At 39.6% G+C, this 16,643-nt stretch overlaps 1 protein-coding gene across 1 annotated transcript; it reads left to right on the top strand.

Moving 5' to 3' along the window:
* The first annotated feature begins 444 nt into the window (after positions 1-444).
* LOC144607400 (cathepsin L2-like) lies at positions 445-15,685 on the top strand. Its single transcript, XM_078424230.1, has 7 exons — positions 445-528; positions 1,607-1,729; positions 4,088-4,240; positions 5,642-5,863; positions 12,435-12,600; positions 13,679-13,784; positions 15,586-15,685. The coding sequence occupies exons 2-7, from the start codon at positions 1,628-1,630 to the stop codon at positions 15,683-15,685; spliced, it is 849 nt and encodes a 282-aa protein (XP_078280356.1). The 5' UTR covers positions 445-528; positions 1,607-1,627.
* The last annotated feature ends 958 nt before the right edge of the window (positions 15,686-16,643 follow it).

Here is a 16,643-nt window from a genome sequence, read left to right as displayed (position 1 = left end):
GCTATGAGGCAACTCTTCTAAACTAAATTGAGAATGATCAGCCATGATCACATTGAATGGCGGTGCAGGCTCGAAGGGCCGAATGGCCTTCTCCTGCACCTATTTTCTATTGTCTATTGTCTAAACACTGTCACCCACAGAGTCACGTTTACCAAAGCCAGCTCTTCATTTACAATTTGCTTTGAGTTCTAATTACCAAATTGGTGAGGTGCATTTCAATCAAGTTGTCAGGATTGTTGACCCAGGACTCTGGTTTGTTGATCCAATAACAAAACCAATGGACGAATATACCTGTGTTCATAAACATTTAGATAACAATGGTCTCTCAACAACATAGGAATGTTATTCACAATTGCTGATTAATTTCAAAAGCCTTGCTCCATCAGACTATCCAAAATGAAGTTCCCTCTGTGCGTGGGCAACACAGCCATCTGGATTCTGGCTGTAGCTTTTGGCTTCCCTCTTGATCCATCACTAGATGAAGCCTGGATCAGCTGGAAATCATTCCATCAGAAGCAGTACCAAGAGGTAAGTGGCAGTAACTGCTTATCGTTCCTTCAAGGCACTGAGCCAACATTCTAAGATACTTTGGCGTAGAGAAAGGAATATTGATACCGTTACTAAAAGAGATAACGCAACATAACCAAATGTTGGAAGGAGAAGGCACTTTTTAAACATCATCCTGGAGGAGGAGATAGGTGGAGGTGCAGACTGGTGAAGACTGGTGCATCATACAGAACAGACTTCCCACCATTGACTCCACCTATACTTCATGCTGCTTTGAAAAGTAGCCAACATAATCAAAAACTTACCCAACCCCGGTCATTCCTTCTTCTCCCTGCTCCAATCCGGCAGATGGTTCAGAAGCTTCAAAGCACGCACCACCAGACTCAGAACCAATCTCTTCACCCCCCCACCCCCCCTCCACCCCAATTATCAGTCTTCTGAATGGTCTATCCCCATAGGCTAGGATACTGTCTGATTCACCTCTGCCCCATTGTGGATATTGACTTTGTCCATGGAACTGATGCACTACAATGCTGAGAACTATATTCTGTACTCTGCCCCTTTGCTCCGTCTATTGTACTTGAGTTTGACTTGATTGTATTTACATATAGTATATCTGAACTGTTTGGATAAAACAAAGCTTTTCCCTGTATTGTGGTAAACGTAAACCTAAGGTTTATGGGGAGGAATGCTTCAGTAATTTAGGGTGTATTGGAGATTGATAAAGAAGGAGAGTGGGATCTCGGAAGGTTGAGCACTGGGAAAGGTTACAGATACAGAGAGGAATGAGGCCACAGAGGGGCGGCTAAGCAAGGATGACAACTTCAGAATAACGCATCACCAGATATGGAGCCAATACAAATCAACAAGAGAGGTGTGAGTTAGAATGTGTTCATAGAGTTTTGATAAGCTCAAGGTTGTGAAAGCTGGAGTACTCAATGGAATTTCCGACCTTTAGTGGGAATGGAGAAATGGGAATATTGACGTGGATTGTGGAATCTGTCCATTCCTATTTGATTGGGCTGACGGAGTAACGACAAATACTTGGGGCAATGGTGAAATAAGTTCAAGTTAACTTATGGTATAATGTTGCTTTTAGGATGATGTGAATTACAGAAGAATGGTTTGGGAGAAGAACGTAAGATACATTGAACAACATAACCTGGAGCATTCAATGGGGAAGCATACATTTACTGTGGGAATTAACCAGTTTGGCGACCTGGTACGTACAACTGGGAGTGAGGCATTTCGACCCATAGATATTATCAATGGATAAAACATAATATTATATCATAGATCAAATGTAAAGCATGACAAATATCCATTTTTATTTTCCGACAAGAGGCTGTTTCTCTTTCCACCGATGCTACCAGACTCCTTAAAATTTTCCAATATTTTTTGTCTTTGGATCTAAATTTGTTTCTTATCTAACTGCCTGCTTCTGTTGGAAATAAACACCATATGTAAGACTAATCCAGTGTAAAATTCTGAGGCAGTCATACTTTGCCCTTAGGGGGATTACATTGACTTCCAAGAGTGTGGAGTGAGGGTGGGGGTTACCTAAATTACTCTTACATGGTAAGCAATTAAATAATTAAGGAGTGGATGGGTGTGCGAGAGAGAATAATGTGTCGAGGCCACAGGGAAATAAGACAATAGACAATAGACAATTGAAAATAGGTGCAGGAGAAGGCCATTCGGCCCTTCGAGCCAGCACCGCCATTCAATGTGATCATGGCTGATCATTCTCAATCAGTACCCCGTTCCTGCCTTCTCCCCATACCCCCTGACTCCGCTATCCTTAAGAGCTCTATCTAGCTCTCTCTTGAATGTATTCAGAGAATTGGCCTCCACTGCCTTCTGAGGCAGAGAATTCCACAGATTTACAACTCTCTGACTAAAAAAGTTTTTCCTCATCTCTGTTCTAAATGACCTACCCCTGGTTCTGGACTCCCCCAACATTGGGAACATGTTTCCTGCCTCTAACGTGTCCAACCCCTTAATAATTTTATACGTTTCGATAAGATCCCCTCTCATCCTTCTAAATTCCAGTGTATACAAACCTAGTCGCTCCAGTCTTTCAACATATGACAGTCCCGCCATTCCGCCATAAGGAGAGAGGGAATGGTATACAGCACGGACCTTATCAGAGAAATGGCTTCCTTCTCTGTCATCAGACTAATGAGCACCTGAGGAAGGATGTGCTGGTTCAGGAGAGTGCCCAGAGGAGGTTTACAAGAATGATCCCAGGAATGAATAGGTTAACCTATGACGTGCGTTAGTCAGCACTGGACCTGAACCCGCTGGAGTTTAGAAGAATGTGGGGGGACCTCATTGACACATACAGTATAGTGAAAGGCTTGGATAGAGTGGACGTGATGTTTTTACCAGTGGGAAAGTCTAGGACCAGAGGTCATAGCCTCAGAATTAAAGGATGTTCTTTTCAGAAGGAGATGTGGAGAAATTTCTTTAGTCAGAGGTTGGTGAATCTGTGGAATTCTTTGCCACAGAAGGCTGTGGAGGCCAAGTCAGTGGATATTTTTAAGGCAGAGATAGACAGATTCTTGATTAGTACAGGTGCCAGAGGTTATAGGGAAAAGTAAGGAGAATTGGGTTAGGAGGGAGAGATAGATCAGGAATGATTGAATGGTGGAGTGGACTTGATGGACCAAATGGCCTAATTCTACTCCTATCACATGATTTTATGACCTTATGAGCTAAGTTGAGAGTGCATTGAGGAAGCAAAGTCACAATTGCACTTCAACTGCACACAGGCTACCTGCAGTGCTCTTCGGAACGGTCTTACATTTCATCTGAAACCTTGCAACGATGAGGAGCAATTATTGCTTTTCGCATAGGAGTGGGAGGAAGAAGAGATTGCGGAGGGAGAAGGAGTAGTTTTGTTAAAGAGAGGTCTTTCCTAGACATTTTTAATAGCCCTGGCAGCTCGTTCCATGTATACACCACCCTCCACACCAACAATAAGAGTCCTCCTTGTGAAGACACAGAGGCAGGTTTCTTGAGCAAAAAAGAATCTGCTGGAGGAACTCGGTGGGCCAGGCCACACCTGTGGAGAGGAAATGAACAGGTGATATTTTGGGTCAGATGGGCTGAAGAAAGGTCCTGACCCAAAACGTCCATCCATTTCCCTCCATAGTTGCTGCCTTATCCTTTGAGTTCGCCATCAGTTTGTTTTTTTGGTCAATGTCCTCATTGTTGTCATTTTTTACAGGTGCCTTCTCTGACGATGTCCACAATCTCTTTTGTAAATGTTCCTCTGGTGGTTGCACAAAAGGTGCAACTCTCTATGAAGTTGGGACATCCCATTGATGGCACCACTTATATATATGCACTGTGAGGATATCTGAGCCACTGACGCCACCAGCTCTGATTTGCTTAGTTAATAAACTTCCATTGTGGATGGTGATTCTCAAAAACACCCATTTTCGGGACTGAGAATTTAATGAACGCTTTTATTGCAATGAACGATCATGCTAACGTATGGAAATATACTGTTGAATTGTAAAGCACTACGATTGAGTCTTCAGACTCCAACATGACAAAACTCTTGACTTTCTAGACTCCAGAGGAATTCAGGCAATTTCTGAATGCAAGCAGGATAAAGGAAGCTGAGAACTCAACTTGCAAAGTATTCACAGCACAGGAGAATGCCCAGTTGCCTCCAAGTGTTGATTGGAGGCCGAAGGGCTACGTTACTCGAGTGAAGGATCAGGTAACTATTGACTGCTCGGTAGTTTTTAAATGAGTAGTTTATTGATGGTGGGCAATATTAAAAATAAAGAGATAGATCTTGAATTTGGGACAGTAGTGAATGGGTGATTTATTATAATTGACTGAAATCTGTATTAAAGTGCAATTATGGTCATAGAGTCACATGGTATGTAAACAGGCAATGCAGTCAAATTCATCCATGCTGACTAAAATGCCCATCTAAGTGAGGCCCATTTAACTGTATGGCATCTATCACTCTAAGCCATTCTTGTCCATGTACCAGTCCAAATGTCTTTTGAATCTTGCTATTGTACCTGCCTCAACTACAATACTTCATCCGGCAGCTCGTTCCATATACTTACCACCCACTGTGTGAGAAAGGTGTTCCTACAATTCCTGTTAAACCTTTCTCCTCTGATTTTTCATCAGATCCATCTCTACAGGATCAGCAGTCTTTCACATTTTAAAAGTTTCAACAAGTTTCTGAATGTTGGAGCCATTTAAAAATTGTGCACGTCCATGATGGCCTTGACAGCTGGCAGGTTCCTGCTCCAAGCTCTGCCTCCTGTGGAAGGTTATCGGGGGTGTAATGGGGACGGGATCTCCTCACTACGATGCTCTTGGCCTAATCATTGTTTAGCCCTCACAGACTGGCCCTGACCTTTGAGGGTGTGGATTGCCAGTTTGACTGACCTTCCACACAAGACCCAGGTAAGTACAGGTGTGCCGAGATTATGGGAGGCCATACCAGCAGGTGGACCTGTTCTGCCCAATCTGGCCCTTTGGGAAAGCTGAACAAAATCTTATTCCCAGAGATAGGTTTCAAAAGACCCAAATAATAACTCTGTATCTCTTTCCTCAGCTGCTGAGCATTTTCAGTTTTTATTGAAAACTGAAGCTTTGTGACCTAAACTTTGAACCCTCTAGTTTCCCCTCCTGAGACTTGGTCCAGTGGGTGGATTAAACAACACATCTTTCTGAAGAAGGGTCTCGAAATGAAATGTCACCTGTACCTTTTTCCAGCGATGCTGCCTGACCCGCTGAGGTACTCCAGCATTTTGTGTCTACCTTTGGTATAAACCAGCATCTGCAGTTCCTTCCTACGCATTCTATGGACTGTCTTTGGTTGCGCTAAGAATGTTGCTTTTTTTTTTGCACTATTTTGCACAGTTATTAATTGAATTTTTAAAAATTATATATTATTTGTGTCTATTGCATTTACGGGTATGTTAACCCGTTGCAAGTAAGAATTTCTAAGAGTGTCTATCCTCTACTTTTCCTCTCTTGTCTCGCCTGTTCGTTCTTGATGGAGTCAGGATTCTGCACTCCTCAATGGTTCCCCAGTGAGCAGGTGGACAGGGATGGCTCTGCACCTCACATTGTACCTTTGCTTCTTCATTAGGGCCAGTGTGGTTCCTGCTGGGCATTCAGCACCACCGGAGTACTGGAAGGGCAGGTGTTTAAGAAAACGGGAAAGCTTTTTTCCCTGAGCGAACAGTACCTGATGGACTGCAGCAGAGATGTAGGCAATGCCGGCTGTGGTGGTGGATCGGTCATAGCCGGCTTCTTGTTCATTAAAGAGAAAGGTATTGCTTCCGAGCAGTCCTATCCGTACACTGCTAAGGTAAGACCTGTCTTCCTTTGACTTTATTGGCTGCACTTGTCAAATCATTGTCTGACCCTTCTTCAGACTGAGAGTCAGGGGAGAGGGACACTAGAGCTCTGTAAAGGTACAAAGAACAAATTAATGAAGGGTATGAAAAGAACAAACCAAAGGATCAAACTCATGATCAAGGAAAGGTGGAGCCTACAATGGTCCATTGTTGGCTGCCCAAAGGGTGATAATGAGGGGATATAAAAAGTGAAACAAAGTAGGACGACACTGAAACTAGTAGGACAATTAGGGTGGGGGAGGGCCGGTGAGGGATTTGATTTCTCAAATTTCAAGTAACCCTTGCATTCCCTCTCTCTCCGTGGGCTCCACCTTTCCTTGATCATCAGTGCTGGCTTTGATTTGTTCTTTTCATACCTTTCATTCATTTGTTCTTTGTGCCTTTTCACACCTCGAGTTTCCCTCTCCCCGTGACTCTTAGTGTGAAGATGGGTCTCGACCCAAAGCATCATCTATTCCTTTTCTCCAGAGATGCTGCCTGACCCTCTGACCCTCCAGCATTTTGTGTCTGTCTTTGGTGTAAGCCAGCATCTGCAGTTCATTGTCTGAATTTATCTGCTCAACATGTTAAGTCTGGAAACAATATGGCACAGAGATGCAGCTGATAGAGCCGCCGCCACACAGCTAAAGTGACCCAGGTTCAATCTGGACCTCTGGTGGACCTCTGGTACTGACTGTGTGGAGTTTGCACGTTCTCTGTCAGATTTGTTGATTTCCTTCGAGTTGTTGGGTTTTCTCCGACATCCTGAGGCTGAACTCCAGGAATAAATGACTTTGCAGGACTGCATGGAATTGAATTGATGACTAAAGAAGCTGAGAAAGAAGTGGATCGGAAATTCTGCCATGGATACTAATAACTGCGCTACTAATATAATTAACTAATGAATACTAAAATGATACCGCGGTATTTTTAACAATTAGAATCAATAATTATTACTAATGACTAATACTTACTTATAAAGTTACTTATAATGGAATGATTAGAGGTAAATACAGAGCTGGATCTTATATGTTATGTTTGGAAATCTGCTCTCTTTCCTTTCCTGCTAGTAATTTTCATTATCATTTTTACCTTTATTGTTCCTTTAACTCTGGGTTTTATTATTTGTATCATAACTCTTCCGACTATTGGAACTTGATATACCCCCGGTAAAATATTGCTATGGAACACAAGTTCCAAGAAACAAAGGGGCTGGATAAGTTCGAAACATCAACTACGGAAGTCGGTAGATGGGTAGCCATGCTAGTATGGCTAGCACTAACTGCACTAACATTAGATGTAGTTTTTTCCTTCTTTGTGCACAATACTAATTTCTTAATCTATTCTCTTTTTTTTTCTATTACAAACTATCATTATTATTTTCAGTTTGAACGGAGTTATAAATTGGAGCAAAGGAGATATATATGTGAGAGGCATTTAAGAGTCTTAAAATTCATCTATTCAGTGTTCGGGTGCGGGGTCGGGTCTGTTGAACTGAACCATTGGCTCTATTATAGACCCCCATAGACAAAAAATGCAAGATTTAAAAATGAATACGGGGAACGAAGGAATAACGTTTTGCAGTTGGAACGTTAAAGGTATTAATGAACCAATTAAGAGAGGTAAAGTATTAGCACATTTAAAAGCAATTAAAGCTGACGTGATTTTCATCCAAGAAACACATTTAAAAAAAGATGCTGAGCATAGGCTGAAAGCTAAATGGATAGATAAAACATATCATTCTTCTTTTACACATAAATCAAGAGGCGTAGCAATATTATTTCGGAAAGGTACTTTATTCAAACATACATCAACTATAACCGATAAGGATGGCAGATATATTATTGTAATAGGAGAATTAAATGCACAAAAAATGATTTTTGTTAATGTATATGGACCAAACTTTGATAGTCCACTGTTCTTTAAGAAAATATTTAACAGCATTCCGGAAATGGCACAACATAATTTAGTAATTGGAGGAGATTTAAATTGTACTTTAGATTCCTATTTAGACAGATCAACAAGACAAAGGAAAACCAAATCACATTCCAGTGACTTATTAAATGCATATATGGACACTAGTAATATTAAAGATGTTTGGAGAGTGGAAAACCCAACTGGACGAGAATACTCATTTTATTCACCTGTACATAAAACCTATTCAAGAATAGATTATTTTTTGGTCGACGCTAAACTTATCTCACTTACTTATAATTCAAAATACCATAATATTATAATCTCAGATCATGCACCTTTAACATTCATGATTAAATTAAATGGAATGTCCGAGAAACAAGCATATTGGAGATTTAACCCACAAATTGTGAACGAAAAGTCATGCCAGGAATATATTATTAAACAGATTCAAATATTTTTTGAGGCAAATGACAACCCTGACACACCTATTTCTCTTATGTGGGAAACGTTTAAAGCGTATGTTCGAGGTACATTAATTTCTGCTCAAGCTTTTTACAATAAAGAGAACAGGATTAAGCAACAAACATTGGAAAGTGAAATCAAACAACTAGATATAGAAAATGCGAGAATGCCATCTACTCTAAAATATAATAAAATTGCGGTATTGAAATATAAATTAAATAAAATGTATTCAGAACAAGTAATAAAACTCTATCAAAAAACAAAACAATTACATTTTGAATTTGGAGACAAACCACAAAAACTATTAGCACGTCAGTTACGAAAAATGGAAGGGGAAAAAATAATTCATAAAATTAGAACAGAGACAGGAGAATTATTAAAAATGCCCAAGGACATAAATGATAGATTTCTCCAATATTATCAGAGCCTTTATTCAACTAAAACCGTAGCACAATCAGAAGGAATAGCAGACTTTTTAAAAAAATGTAATTTAAAAGGTTTAGATTCAAACGATAGAGAAGTATTAGAAAGGGAGATTACGACAAAGGATATTGAGGAGTCTATTGGTTCTTTAAAAAATGGTAAAGCAGTAGGACCAGATGGTTTAGGCTCCGAATTTTATAAAAAAATTTATGATTTGCTTAGCCCACGTTTACATAGACTGTATGAGTATATATATACTCAACAGAAACTTCCAGACACTCTAAATGAATCTATAATAACACTCATTCCTAAAGCTGATAAAGATCCGGAAGATCCGGGATCATACAGAGCAATTGCACTTTTAAATACAGATCAAAAAATTTTAACTAAAATACTAGCGTATAGATTAAGTACAGTGATGAATAAATTAATACACCCTGACCAAACAGGCTTCATTCAGAAACGATACTCATACTATAATCTAAGAAGATTATTTAATATTATATATTCCAAGAGAATTATTAATGAAGATCTAGCAATAATCTCACTTGATGCTGAAAAAGCATTTGATCAGGTTGAATGGTCTTATTTATTTTCGGTGATGGAAAATATGCAGCTAGGGGAGAAATTCTGTACATGGATAAAACTGTTATATACAAATCCCACGGCCAGAATATTTACAAACCAAAGGTTGTCATCGAAATTTAGCCTATCTAGAGGTTGTAGACAAGGATGCCCGTTATCCCCATTATTATTTGCGCTTGCTATTGAGCCACTGGCAGAAAGAGTTAGGGGGCATCCGGAAATACATGGATATAACACAAAGGACACAGTGAATAAAATTTCTCTATACGCAGATGACGTATTAATTTACATCACAAAACCAGAAATTAGTATTCCAAACCTATTAAAGCTAATAACCCAATTTGGTTCATTTTCAGGATACAGAATAAATTGGAATAAAAGCGAAATTATGCCAATAAGGGAACATAATAAACAGATAATACAACAATTTCCATTTAAAATAGTAAATGAAAAATTTAAATATCTAGGGATCTATGTAACTAAGATATATACATCATTATTTAAAGCAAATTTCCCCCCATTACTGAACAAACTACATAAGAATATTCAATATTGGAAAACACTCCCTATCTCAATGGTTGGCAAAATTAATGCCATAAAAATGATTTTTTTACCGCAAATATTATACCTTTTTCAGACAATTCCGATATATCTGACAAAAAACTTTTTAAAAAAATTGGACTCTATTGTTAATGATTTTATCTGGGATTATAAGAATCATAGGATAAACAAAAGACACTTGTGTAAATCAAAAATAAATGGAGGCCTGGCTTTACCCAATTTTTTGTTTTATTTCTGGGCAGTTAATATTAAAAATATGAATTTCTGGTTGGAAGAAATAGATCATCAACCAGACTGGTTAAAAATGGAAAAGGAAGATTGTTTACCTTTTGATATTGGTTCGATATTATTTGCTACGTCTAAATTAAACAAAAAAATTTATAGGGAAAACCCTATAATATTTAGTGCTACACGAATTTGGAAACAATTAAAAAAGACATTAAAATTAGATAATTTATCACTTTTTCTTCCAATTGTGAATAATCCTTTGTTTAAGCCTTCATGGGTAGACGGGGGTTTTACACAATGGAAGGATTATGGAATTAAAAATATGGGACAACTTTATAAGGAAGGCACCTTTCTGACATTTCAGGAGTTGCAACAGACTTATGGTCTTCGTGGAAATGATTATTTCAGATATCTTCAACTTAGAGATTATGTAAAATCGAACTCCCAAAATTTTCGAATTAGAAATTCAGAAATTCTTGATGAATGTTGGAACAAACATCCTAATACAGAAAAATTAATATCTTATATATATAATATCTTATTAGACAGTGACATTCCCTCCACGGACTTATACAGACAAAAATGGGAAAAAGAATTAAACCAAGTAATTACGAAAGATACTTGGGAAGAAAGTTTGCAACATATACATCAGTGTTCACTAAACGCCAGACATTCTCTAATACAATTTAAAGTAATACATAGGTTACACTATTCAAAAACAAAACTACATAAAATTTTCCAACATATCTCACCTAAATGTGATAAATGTCAACATTTAGAAGCTACATTATTTCATATGTTCGCAAACTGTATAAAAATTAAAAAATTCTGGGTAAATATTTTTAGCATAATATCTAAAGTAACCAGCACACAATTGGACCCAGATCCAAAATTAATTATACTCGGAATATTAGAATTAAATCAAACATTTAGAACAACACAAAGAAACTTTATGGATTATAGTTTAATAATGGGAAAAAAATTAATTCTAAAATTTTGGAAAGGCCCTACGGTCCCCACAATCAAAATGTGGATTATAGAAATGACGGAGACCTTAAACGTGGAAAGAATCAGATTTTCCCTGTTGGACAAACAGGAATTATTCATTGGAATATGGTCTCCTTTTATTGATTACTTAAAGGGTCAGAATGGTTCAGCACAGGAACCTGACTAGCACTCGGACTAAAGAATGGATGAAATGCTATACTTTGAAATGTACGTATATATCTCGAATGAAGTTTTTGTTATCTTAATAAATTTCTCCATTCTTCTTTAACTAACTTTTTCCTTATCCTTACAATTTGTTTTTGTTTTTGTTTTTATTTTGCTTCTCTCTCTTTTCTTTCCTTACTTCATCTATTTCTTTAGCTCTATCTAGTTTTTAAAAAAAAAGGGGACAAAAAGTATTGGAGACAATATAATAATAATTGACAATATTATCAATTTAAAAATGTATGACTGTAAAGATGTACCTATCTCCAATAAATTTTTTATCTCAAAGCAAAAAAAAAAAAAAAAAAAAAAAAAAAAAAAAAAAAAAAAAAAAAAAAAAAAAAAAAAAAAAAGATTTGTTGATTTCCTTCGAGTTGTTGGGTTTTCTCCGACATCCTGAGGCTGAACTCCAGGGAGAGGTTGGGCAGGCTAGGACTTTATTTCTTGGAGCGCAGATGGATGAGGGGTGATCTTATAGAGGTGTATAAGACCATGATGGGAATAGATGGAGTGAATGCACAGAGTTCTTTACCCAGAGTAGAGGAATCAACATCCAGGCAACATAGGGTTAAGGTGAGAGGGGAAAGATTTACTAGGAACTTGAGGGGGCAACATTTTCACACAAAGGGCAGTGAGTAAATTGAACGATCTGCTAGATGAGGTCAACTATAACACCATTTCAAAGGAATTTGGACAGGTACATGGAATGGAAAGGTTTAGAGGTATCTGGGGCAAAAGCGGGTAGGTGGGAGTAGTGTAGATGGGCATCTTTGTTGGCATGTGTAAGTTAGGCTGAAACGACTGTTTCAATGCTGAATGACTCTATGACTCTATTCCTAAGAGGGGCAGGTTGGAGGTTCATTGGCTGCTGGAAACAGCCCCTCCAGAGGGTGTGAATGGTAGAATCTAGAGGAGGCCGATGGAATGTGGGGAGAATAAATAAAATGGGAATAGTGTTCTTGATGGTCGGCACGGACTCGATGGGCCGAAGGGCTCTTTCTGTGCTGTATGGTTCTATGCTAAAGTAGCATTTTCCAAAGAGGTAGCAGGTTGGTGTTGAGCTTCCAGCAAAGTTGTCTCATCAGTGAAAGGCAATTCCTGGCCATTGATGGGTCCCATGTGTCCTCTCCTTCCTCTGGTGTGTTTCGTATTTAGGATGGGGATTGTAAATCCAAACAGAGCGACATAGTTGCCACTTGCAAAGGAGTCAAGCAAATTGCGAGAAACTCTGAGACGGATTTAGCGGCAGCGGTGGCATGGGCTGGACCGATCTCAGCTGGCATCGACGCAGAGCACAAGTCCTTCATGTTGTACAAATCGGGTAAGGAGCAGAAAATGCAGACGAGGTTGGAAAGGTGAGGCAAGAGAAGAAGATGCCACATGGGTTTAGTGCCATAAAACCTCCGTTTCAAGAATAAAGCCGCACTGTAGTGAATGGCTGGGTAAATTGTGCACCCCTCAGATATACCCAACAAACTGGATTTTACTATAATGCAGCAAGATCTTTCCACGCTGATTTCTTAAGCAGGAAGTTGAGATGTGACATATTTCCATCAAGCTTTTAACCCACTGGGTTCTTCCCCCACACCACCCATCCCAACCCCTGCAGTTCAGAGGTTTTTCCTTTGGTTATCTCACCACTTGTTTTGAAATTCCACTATATGGGCAGCTCAATGTCGCAGCTGGTAGAGCTGCTGCCTCACAGTGCCAGAGACCCGGGTTCGATCCTGACCTCAGGGGCTCTCTGTGTGGCGTTTGCATGTTTTCCCTGTGACTGCATATGTTTTCTCAGGGTGCTCCAGTCTCCTTTCACATCCCAAAGACATGCATGTTTTTAGGTTAATTAGTCTCTGTAAATTGCCCCTTGTGTGTTGGGAATGGATGAGAAAGTGGAATTACATAGAACTAATGTGAACGATTGATCGATGGTTGGCATGGGCTTCAATAGACAATAGACAATAGACAATAGACAATAGGTGCAGGAGTAGGCCATTCAGCCCTTCGAGCCAGCACCGCCATTCAATGCGATCATGGCTGATCACTCTCAATCAGTACCCCGTTCCTGCCTTCTCCCCATACCCCCTCACTCCGCTATCCTTAAGAGCTCTATCCAGCTCTCTCTTGAAAGCATCCAACGAACTGGCCTCCACTGCCTTCTGAGGCAGAGAATTCCACACCTTCACCACTCTCTGACTGAAAAAGTTCTTCCTCATCTCCGTTCTAAATGTCCTACCCCTTATTCTTAAACTGTGGCCCCTTGTTCTGGACTCCCCCAACATTGGGAACATGTTTCCTGCCTCTAATGTGTCCAATCCCCTTCGTGGGCTGAAGGGCCCATTTCCATGCTGTATTTCTAAAATAAACAAAATAACATGGTGATTCAAAAACATTTTCTGCAGGGATTTTTTATGAGCCTCACTGCAGTACTGTGAAACTCGATCATGGAATTTTAGTGGTCGGATATGGAATGGAAAATCAGAAACCATATTGGATTGTAAAAAACAGGTAGGTTACTAAGTGGGGGAGGAGGGTTGTATTTAACATGAGTTAATCTGAACTCAAATTCTGATTTTATTTGTAATGGAAGCAATAAAAATGTAAGGTCATCCTGATATAAAAAACAGAAAATGCTGGAAGGACTCAAAAAGCCAGGTAGCATCTGTGGAAATGGTCAAAATTTCATGTCTGGGTTCCTTTGTCACACTGATGAGTTAAAAAAAAATAATCCTCCTTCCTCTACCCAGTCTGACTGGGATTTGTAGCTAAGGTAATTAAGTTTCACAAAAGTTGCTTTCCAATTAGGGTTGGTTGCAAGCTCCTTGCTACGTCGCTCTTCCCAAGTTTACGAGTTAAAGAGCATTTGAGCTCATTCCCGCTCCTAACTCCTGGTACAGAGGAAATGCTGCTTTGACAGAGTCTTTCAAATGGATCATTTGACGTAGGTCCTATTTGCCACCTTGGGTAAGGAGCACCAATAGTCTATTCAAGGAAGAAGGGTGTTCCTGGTCAAAAATAGGCTCTCACTATCATTGTAGCATCACTGAAGTTCAAACACATGAAGAAGCCTTTTGATCCATTGGATCCATGCCTGTCAACCAACCTTTGGGTTGATCTACCATTACCTGTGGGAATAAAGTCAAAAGAGGAGCTTTATAAATACAAGTTACATTGTCCTTTAATGGGATGTTCAGGCTATTAGGCTAGTCTATAATGCGGTCTGAGTAATGACTGGGCAACATCCACAACTCTCTGCCATTTCTTTCTCTCGGGCAGAGCTGATGCCAAACCAAGCTGTGACGTTTGATGTGGTAAAACATGTTGCAAATTTCACCGCCATTCCTTTGAGAACTTCTTCAGAAATATTGCCGCCACACAGGTCCACTTGAAATGAAATAAAATCCCAGCCAAGAATCCCCATTCCGTCTTGCCAAGTACTCCTTGCATTGCACACATCATATCTTCATTCCTTGGTGGGGAAACCCTACACTAGCTCCCTGTATGCATCCAGCCCTTTGCCACACAGTTGATGGCCATCCCTTCTTGCAGCTCCTGTACATCATTCAATTCAGAACACGGTACTAAAAGGAGGTGAGCTTGCATGGAAGAAGGAGGGTGCTTGCTCTAGTGAGCACTGATTGTCTCTCCATGGATTGGACTTGGTTCCGGCACTGGACCAGAGTGAAGGCAAGAAATAGATTTGGATGAAATGATTCCTTGTGGTTGGAACTCGATTGATCCTGAACTACCGATCAATTTTGCGGAAAGGACAGCTGAGCCTGGAAGATTGCTACAAGTACAGTTTACATACAATTGACTTCTATTCGCTGTACAAATGAAAGATCTTACTGAGCTGTTTAAATAAAAAAAACTTAAAAGGGCAGATTTACTGAAAGCACTTCTTAGTAAGAAGGGTAAGAGTGAATCAAAGGTAAAAGCATCAATTCAGTGGCATATGCAGAATTATTCTATTTTATACAAAGGATGGTGGAAATGTGGATCTCCCCCCTTCAGAAGTCTGGGAATGCTGAGACATTTGAAGCTTTGATCACTGGAAGTATTTTGTTGGATATTGTGACCAAAGATGTGGTGACAGTGAATGAAGATTGGCAAAGATCAGTTTTAAATGATAGAACAAATTCCTGGGCTGAATGGTCTATTTCCAGTGTTCCTATCCTAGTGACTGTCATCTCTCCACTTGCCTTCAATGTAAAGTCATATTTCACCTGGAATCCTTGTTTATATGAGATGAATTTTGAAGCAATGGCTCATTAGACCATTCATGCAAAACTCTATTGATTTGTTCCAGTTGGGGACCGCGTTGGGGCAATGAAGGTTACGTCCTCATGGCTAAAGACATGGATAACAACTGCGGAATAGCTTCAAATGCAGTTTATCCTGAGGTGTGAAGGTTCAAGTGTATTGCACGGAAAGGATAATCATTCACTTTGTGTCTGTCTAGAACTGATGCATCACATCGTTGTTAATGCTTTTTACCTTCATTTAACTTTGTCACAGGCAGTTATTGATCCAAAATGTTAAAATAAAAAAATATCTCTATCAGTGAAAGGGTTGAAATCCATGTGTTCAAATGTTATGTAAAAGATCACGAAATTTGCTGGGCATGGGTAATTCTGCATTAATATGTTAAGTGATGATGTTGCCCAAAGTGTAAAGCCTATATTCTGTTTATTTCAGCAGTACAAAACTATATAATAAAGTTTGTTGGAGTTAGCTATTGTGTCTTTCCTTTGGTCTTCAGATGCCCTGCCTATCCATTCATAGCAAGAGATTAGCAAAAGACGTCTTGTTCTCTGCACACAACATTATCCCTGGACACCCCAAAGTTCTATCAATTTTCCCATCTGATAGACCTGGTAGAGGTTCTGCCTCACAGCTACTCAGGTTTGATTCTGACCTCAGGTGATGTCTGTGTGGAAATTGTACATTCGCCCTGTGACCAGGTAGGTGCTCCAGTTTCCTCCCAAATCACAATGACAGGTCAGTAGGTTAGTTTCCCACCATGGATGCAACCTAGTGTATAGGAGAGGGGTAAAATCTGAGGGGGAATTGATGGGAAAGCGGGGAGAATAACAGTGGATTATTGTAAGATAATGTGAATGTAAATAGATGCTTGTTGGGCGATGCAAACTCTGTGTGCTGAAGAGCCCGACTCTATCCGTGACTCCGTCTGCTCATCCTCGTTGGATTCCCTGTGCACAGTGATGCTACCCAACTCTATTGCAGATCTGGTCTCTCTCAGCCCCTCTGATGCCTCTGTAATTCTTCAATATTTGGTCCTTAAATGAGCCACATTTCTTGCAACAAAAGACTGAAGCAGAACAGTTAAACGAGTACTTTGGTTTT

The sequence above is a fragment of the Rhinoraja longicauda genome, chromosome 28 (assembly GCF_053455715.1).
Source record: "Rhinoraja longicauda isolate Sanriku21f chromosome 28, sRhiLon1.1, whole genome shotgun sequence".
NCBI lineage: Eukaryota > Metazoa > Chordata > Chondrichthyes > Rajiformes > Arhynchobatidae > Rhinoraja > Rhinoraja longicauda.
The sequence above is the reverse complement of the archived record's forward strand: the minus strand, read 5'-3'. Positions and strand labels throughout refer to the sequence as shown.